At 43.5% G+C, this 8307-nt stretch overlaps 1 protein-coding gene across 1 annotated transcript; it reads left to right on the top strand.

Moving 5' to 3' along the window:
* Positions 1-1436: 1436 nt before the first annotated feature.
* Positions 1437-8010, top strand: LOC120044761 (somatostatin receptor type 5-like). The gene is made up of 3 exons (XM_038989436.1): positions 1437-2132; positions 3573-4022; positions 7900-8010. Exons 1-3 carry the CDS (start codon positions 1437-1439, stop codon positions 8008-8010), a joined length of 1257 nt encoding a protein of 418 aa, XP_038845364.1.
* Positions 8011-8307: the final 297 nt, after the last annotated feature.

The raw sequence follows: 8307 nt of genomic DNA, 5'->3' as shown, positions 1-8307 counted from the left end.
GTTATTAACAAAGTCATGTTATGTTTTCTGTATAAATTAGAATATTATATAACCAACTTTTGGGCACTGGAAAGTGCAATTTGTCATGAGTGAAAATAGAAACTGTCATGATTTTGCGCTAATAGAGTCAGACAATTATGTCCTTACAATAGTTTTGATTTAGATTGACAGAAATGTCTAACCGATTTATGCAACTTCGCCTCCATGCCACATGCAGATGTTTACAGTCACAACACTAGGCTGTTGAATGGACGTCATTCCAATGTTTTGGACTGCGGTTCAATGAATCCCCACATCAGACCACTTATTGGCGCAACAGGTTTCAGGTGCTAGGGCTAGGGGTTTACTCAGAAACACTGACCCATCTTGAACAATAAAATGTCAACCCTTGACCTAGCCTTGACCGAGTCTTCAATCAGATACACCCAGTGTTGTCCAGGACTTGCACGCCACTGATAGACTAGCCAGCCTACTAAAATTGTGCTGATTGGAACCTGCTTGTCCATTTCTGTCTTAACCTAAAGTAGGGGCAATCTGCGATTGTTACATCCATTTTTGGACTTAGAATTCATAATATAAACCCATTGAAGAGTATAAGAGTTTAGTTCCACTGTCCAACCCCATCAGAACCCAAATATAACCATGTTTTACCCCTTTGTTTGTAAACAATGCAATTGTAAACAAACACTGTATAGCCTCAAAACATGGTTAATAGTATAATTTGGATATCTTGGATGGTCAGTCCTTGCATCCATAGCTCTGTCTATGAACTTCAGAGTGGTTACATTTCTCCAGCCCCATCCTTTAGCTATTTACCAAATCAGTGGCAGGGTGACAACTTTGGTTACATTCCTCCAGCCCCATTCTTCAGCTATTTACCAAATCAGTGGCAGGGTGACAACTTTGGTTACATTTCTCCAGCCCCATCCTTCAGCTATTTACCAAGTCAGTGGCAGGGTGACTGCTTTGTAGTAAAGAGGCATGGGGAATACGTGGAAGAAGTGCATGGATGTATGCCTGCCTGAGGTAGTCCATGGAAATGTGCTGTTTTTCTGATGAAGGACACAGTGAACAGTGTCAATATGGGCCCCCTGCCCAGAGAATGTCCATGTGCTGTGAACAAAGTGGAGTGGTGAAGCAGTATAGTGGAAAAGGTGAAATAACACACTCTTACATAACAAAAACATTGACTCACTCAACCCCTCATCCATAAGATGGTTTTCATAGACAAATGTCAGAATGACTAATGATGTTCTATTCTAATTTATTCTATATTCTTCATCTATTCTGTTCTTTTCAAATTGTCCATGACTTTAGGCTACTAGAATGTCTATTTTCCATCCTCAATAACTGACAGTTCTATTTTTATTTTCAGCCTTATGGGCCATTTCCTGATTCATCTCCCTGACCTCCAACCCCACCCCCACCTCCCCGCTATGAATCCCCAAGACTGCACCTCCATCCCTGGGGATTTCAACCTCTCCTCCTCCTCCAGGGGCTACTCCACAGTCACCAACCTCTTCATGAACGAGTCCGGCGAGAGCGCTCCCTTCCAGGACAGCAGCACCGTTATCACCGCAGTAATCTCTATGACTGTATTCATGGTGGGCCTCCTGGGAAACACGCTGGCCATCTACGTGGTCCTGCGCTATGCCAAGATGAAGACTGTCACCAACATGTACCTTCTGAACTTAGCTCTGGCAGATGAATTGTACATCTTAGGACTTCCCTTCCTGACCACCCAGAACGTGCTCTCTTATTGGCCGTTCGGGCAGTTTCTGTGCCGCGTGGTCATGACGGTAGACTCCATCAACCAGTTCACCAGCACCTTCTGCTTGACCGTGATGAGCATTGACCGCTACCTGGCCGTGGTGCACCCCATTCGGAGCGTCAAGTGGCGGCAGCCGAAGGTGGCTAAGATCATCAACGGGCTGGTGTGGGTGGTGTCGTTCGTGGTGGTGCTGCCGGTCACCATCTACTCAGATGTTCAGGACCGCTTCAACTCGTGCAACATGAGCTGGCCTGATCCCCAGGAGCTGTGGTCAACGGTCTTCATCCTCTACACGGCCATCTTGGGCTTCTTCGGCCCCCTGCTGATCATCTGCCTCTGCTACCTGCTCATCATCATCAAGGTATAGTTGGGTTGTACTATAACCCACATCCTCTTTAGTCTTATGTTGTTCATTGTTTGTTCATTGTTTAAGGCCCCTTCCATTTGTTTGAGACCCCATTCCATTTGTTTAAGGCCCCTTCCATTTGTTTGAGGCCCCATTCCATTTGTTTGAGACCCCATTCCATTTGTTTGAGACCCCATTCCATTTGTTTGAGACCCCATTCCATTTGTTTGAGGCCCCATTCCATTTGTTTGAGACCCCATTCCATTTGTTTGAGGCCCCATTCCATTTGTTTGAGGCCCCATTCCATTTGTTTGAGGCCCCATTCCATTTGTTTGAGGATCCAGTCCATTTGTTTGAGACCCCATTCCATTTGTTTGAGGATCCAGTCCATTTGTTTGAGACCCCATTCCATTTGTTTGAGACCCCATTCCATTTGTTTGAGGCCCCATTCCATTTGTTTGAGGCCCCATTCCATTTGTTTGAGACCCCATTCCATTTGTTTGAGGATCCAGTCCATTTGTTTGAGACCCCATTCCATTTGTTTGAGGATCCAGTCCATTTGTTTGAGACCCCATTCCATTTGTTTGAGGATCCAGTCCATTTGTTTGAGACCCCATTCCATTTGTTTGAGACCCCATTCCATTTGTTTGAGACCCCATTCCATTTGTTTGAGATCCCATTCCATTTGTTTGAGGATCCAGTTCATTTGTTTGAGACCCCATTCCATTTGTTTGAGACCCCATTCCATTTGTTTGAGACCCCATTCCATTTGTTTGAGACTCCATTCCATTTGTTTGAGGCCACCTTCCATTTGTTTGAGACCCCATTCCATTTGTTTGAGACCCCATTCCATTTGTTTGAGGCCACCTTCCATTTGTTTGAGGCCCCAATCCATTTGTTTGAGACCCCATTCCATTTGTTTGAGGCCACCTTCCATTTGTTTGAGGCCCCAATCCATTTGTTTGAGACCCCATTCCATTTGTTTGAGGCCCCATTCCATTTGTTTGAGGCCCCATTCCATTTGTTTGAGGCCCCAATCCATTTGTTTGAGACCCCATTCCATTTGTTTGAGACCCCATTCCATTTGTTTGAGACCCCATTCCATTTGTTTGAGACCCCATTCCATTTGTTTGAGACCCCATTCCATTTGTTTGAGACCCCATTCCATTTGTTTGAGACCCCATTCCATTTGTTTGAGGCCCCAATCCATTTGTTTGAGGCCCCATTCCATTTGAGTCCTTAATCCCTTCTTCCCACTGTCCCAAACTTAATTCTAATGGTTCTTAGGTTTGTTTCTATTTCCAAACCCAATGGACCAGTGCCTTAGACCCTGGCCTGGGCCTAAAACCTCTCCAAACCACTATAAAACCTCTCAATATAGTGATCGTCAAAGGTGTCCATGTCCAAAGGTATTCCTTCACAAAGTCACAGACCAAAACCTCCCATTCATTACAGGTCAAGTCTGCCGGGGCCAGGGCGGGCCTGACCAGGCGGCGCCGCTCTGAACGCAAAGTCACCCGCATGGTGGTCATCATCGTGGTGGTCTTCGTCATCTGCTGGCTGCCCTTCTTCACCACCAACATAGTCAACCTCGTCTTCATCATACCAGAAAACAGTGTCACCGCCGGCGTCTACTTCTTCCTGGTCATCATGACCTACGTCAACTCCTGTGCCAACCCGCTCCTCTACGGCTTCCTGTCTGACAACTTCAAGCAGAGCTTCAGGAAGGTCCTGTGTCTCCACAAGGCGAACGGGGTTGGGGTGGGGGACGGAGGAGACATGGGGAGCGGAGGGGGACGTCCCATATCCCCTAGGCTGGAGAGGGTGGAGACGACGCAGCAGCATGACCCGCTCTTCACCCCCCGGATCATGGACTTCAACAATGGACACATGCAGAACAACCAAGTAGGTAAATCTATAGAAATAAAACGACTAGAACGGACATTCGTTCTGTGATGGGTGGACTACTAATTCTATGGGTCAATATTCTACCCAAGAACTGTGAATGGCTGTCAGGTATCAATTATTTTGGTCAGTCTGCCAAAGATAATCTTGAAGGCTGTCAGTTTCATTCATTGGTAGTCAACTGCAGCATACAATATAACTAGATTCACAGCCAATTTATATGTCATTTATATTTATCTAAATGATAGTACTTGATCGTTTTTTCACCTGCAGAGCATCTTAAGAAGTAGAATAGATTAATAAGCACTTACTACACAGGGTGTTTACCCTTCTCCTTGGCCCACAACTGCTTTACAGCATAGAGGGTGAGAGGAGCTGAAAAATCACTCTGGAAGCCTAACATAGTAAATCCTCCTGATCAGAAGCTTTGACGCTGAGGGGATCCAGTGTACTGTGTGCTGATAGTTAGTTACATCCGCTAGTACTGTAAATGGGTACCACTGATTTCTCCTCTACGGTTGATGCCTCCAGCGTATTTCATTTTTTTAAAGTTCTGAGTGCTATGCATTTCGCTAGTATTTTTGCATCACAACATTGAAGTGTAAGGGGCCTCCAGTTTTTTAGATAGACTGGGTCTTTATATTTGCCATCTGGCTCTTGTTTTAATAATAGAGAAATCAGACCTTCCTGTTGAGTGCCTGACAGACTACCATTTCTATAGGAGTAGTTAAAACAATCTAACAATGGCACTTTTAGTATTTAAAAAATGGCTTGATATACCTCTACCGGTATGCCATCAAGCCCTGGGGTTTTTTCAGACTGAAAGGATTTAATAGCATCAAAAAGTTCTTCCTCTGTAATTTGGCCTTCGCACTGATCTTTCTGTACATTTGTTAATTTTCTATTTTTTCTATTATTTGGAAAGAATTCCTTACTGTAATCTTCATTCAGTGGGAGAGGATGAGACGGAAAAGAGAACATCTGCCTAAAATAATTAGCTTCCTCTTTTAAAATACCATTCGGAGAATCATAGATGACTCCGTCTTCAGTAACGAGTTTCTGCAAATAGTTTTTGTTAGTGTTCCTGTATTGGAGATTCAGGAAGAATTTTGTGCATTTTTCTCCATATTCCATCCAGTTTGCTTTATATTTGTAATAGATTACATTAGATCGTTCTTGAATAAGTTCCTCAAGTTCTTTTTGTTTTCCTATTACTTATGTTGTATCTCTGTAGTATCATTTTTATTAATATCTATCTGTACTATTAGTTCATGTATTTCCTTTGTTAGTCTTGTCTCTTTAGCCAGAAACTGCTTTTTATTATTGATGAATATTGAATTGAATGACCCCTGAAGGTACATTTAAAGGTATCCCAAACAATAAGGGGATTTGCTGAACCTATACTATACTGGAAAAATTCTGTTATAAATGATTTTGTCTTAGTTAAAAATACGTTGTCCTCCCGTAAACTTTGATTAAATTTCCAATATCCCTGTCCACGTGGAAAATATATAAGAGTTATGTGAATGCCAATTAGATGATGATCCGATCACATTCTGTTTCCTATTCCTAAAACTTTTTTGCAAGAGAGAAAGAGACAAGAAAGTAGTCAAGACGACTAGCTTGATTAAGTCTCCTCCATGTATATCTCACTAGGTCGGGTTTTTTTTCATCTCCAAATATCCACTATTTCTAATGCGTCCATAATATGTGTGATTTCCTTAGGAGCACGGTGATGATAGTTTGTAGAGTGATTACCTTTACGGTCCATTGAGATTTTCAAAAGGATCCACCTTCCTTGTCAATCATTCCTGACTATTTGCACATTTAGATCTAAATTTCTGTTAATTTATATCATCACACCTTTTGAGTTCCTTTGTCCATGACAGAAAAGTATTTCACCACCCCATTCCTTTTTCCACACAACTTCATCTAAGGATGTAGAGTGAGTTTCCTGTAAACAGTATATGTTATATTCCTTTTCTTTTAGCCATGTAAAGACTGATCTTCTTTTTTTTATCTGCTAAACCATTACAATTATATATATTTTATTTTATTTATTTAACCTTTATTTAACCAGGTAGGCTAGTTGAGAACAAGTTCTCATTTACAACTGTGACCTGGCAAAGATAAAGCAAAGTAGACAACAAACAACAACACAGAGTTGCACATGGAATAAGCAAACATACAGTCAATTATACAATAGAAAAAGTCTATATACTGTGTGTGCAAATGAGGTAGGATAAGGGAGGTAAGGCAATAAATAGGCCATAGTGGCGAAATAATTACAACATAGCAATTAAACACTGGAGTGATAGATGTGCAGAAGATGAGTGTGCAAGTAGAGATACTGGGGTGCAAAGGAGCAAAATAAATAAAATATATAACAGTATGGGGATGACGTAGTTGGATGAGCTAGTTACAGATGGGCTATGTACAGGTGCAGTGATCTGTGAGCTGCTCTGACAGCTGGTGCTTAAAGTTAGTGAGGGAGATATGAGTCTCCAGCTTCAGTGATTTTTGCAGTTCGTTCCAGTCATTGGCAACAGAGAATTGGAAGGAAAGGCGGCCGAAGCAGGAATTGGCTTTGGGGGTGACCACTGAAATATACCTGCTGGAGCGCGTGATACAGGTGGGTGCTGCTATGGTGACCAGTGAGCTGCGATAAGGCGGGGCTTTACCTAGCAGAGACTTATAGGGGACCTGGAGCCAGTGGGTTTGGCGACGAATATGAGGCGAGGGCCAGCCAACGAGAGCATACAGGTCGCAGTGGTGGGTAGTATATGGGGCTTTGGTGACAAAACGGATGGCACTGTGATAGACTACATCCAATTTGCTGAGTAGAGTGTTGGAGGCTATTTTGTAAATGACATCGCCAAAGTCAAGGATCGGTAGGATAGTCAGTTTTACGAGGGTATGTTTGGCATCATGAGTGAAGGATGCTTTGTTGCGAAATAGGAAGCCAATTCTAGATTTAATTTTGGATTGGAGATGTTTAATATGAGTCTGGAAGGAGAGGTTACAGTCTAACCAGACACCTAGGTGTTTGTAGTTGTCCACATATCAGAACCGTCCAGAGTAGTGATGCTGGACGGGCGGGCAGGTGTGGGCAGCGATCGGTTGAAGAGCATGCATTTAGTTTTACTTACATTTAAGAGCAGTTGGAGGCAACGGAAGGAGAGTTGTATGGCATTGAAGGCCGTCTGGAGGTTAGTAAGCACAGTGTCCAAAGAAGGGCCAGAAATATACAGAATGGTGTCGTCTGCCTAGAGGTGGATCAGAGAATCACCAGAATTGAGAATTGAACCCTGTGGCACCCCCATAGAGACTGCCAGAGGTCTGGACAACAGGCCCTCCGATTTGACACACTGAACTCTGTCTGAGAAGTAGTTGGTGAACCAGGCGAGGCAGTCATTTGAGAAACCAGGGCTGTTGAGTCTGCCGATAAGAATACAGTGATTGAGTCGAAAGCCTTGGCCAGGTCGATGAAGACGGCTGCACAGTACTGTCTTTTATCGATGGCGTTTATGATATCGTTTATTACCTTGAGCGTGGCTGAGGTGCACCCATGACCAGCTCGGAAATTGGATTGCACAGCGGAGAAGCTACGGTGGGATTCGAAATGGTCAGTGATCTGTTTATTAACTTGTCTTTTGAAGACTTTAGAAAGGCAGGGCCAGATGGATATACAGTGGGGAGAACAAATATTTGAAACACTGCCAATTTTGCAGGTTTTCCCACTTACAAAGCATGTAGAGGTCTGTAATTTTTTATCATAGGTACACTTCAACTGTGAGAGACGGAATCGAAAACAAAAATCCAGAAAATCACATTGAATGATTTTTAAGTAATTCATTTGCAGTTCCCACCCATCCAGGACATCTACTCAAAACGTTGCCTGGGGGCGGGCGGCAGCATTATCAAGGATCAAACACACCCCAGCCACTCCTTTACCGTCGGGCAGATGGTATCGGAGTATGAGGTCTGATAGCAACAGACTCAGAGACAATTTCTATCTACAAGCCATCAGACTGCTGAACAACTGGTCCGACCACCTCCACTGACTCTGCACACCTTAGCACCACTCACTTACTCACTCACACAACCTCACAGATATGCAGTCATCCACACACACACACACACACACACACACACACACACACACACACACACACACACACACACACACACACACACACACACACACACACACACACACACACACACACACACGCACACACACACACAATCACACACATTCATGCTACACACACATCACAACTGC

Source organism: Salvelinus namaycush, chromosome 3, assembly GCF_016432855.1.
Source record: "Salvelinus namaycush isolate Seneca chromosome 3, SaNama_1.0, whole genome shotgun sequence".
Classification (NCBI taxonomy): Eukaryota; Metazoa; Chordata; class Actinopteri; order Salmoniformes; family Salmonidae; genus Salvelinus; species Salvelinus namaycush.
The sequence above is the reverse complement of the archived record's forward strand: the minus strand, read 5'-3'. Positions and strand labels throughout refer to the sequence as shown.

Coding starts and splice junctions, on each gene's coding strand:
- LOC120044761 (XM_038989436.1), top strand. CDS start 1,437: ATGAATCCCCAAGACTGCACCTCCATCCCTGGGGATTTCAACCTCTCC. Junction 2,133..3,572: donor ACCTGCTCATCATCATCAAG/GTATAGTTGGGT, acceptor CATTCATTACAG/GTCAAGTCTGCCGGGGCCAG. Junction 4,023..7,899: donor GACACATGCAGAACAACCAA/GTAGGTAAATCT, acceptor CCACCCATCCAG/GACATCTACTCAAAACGTTG.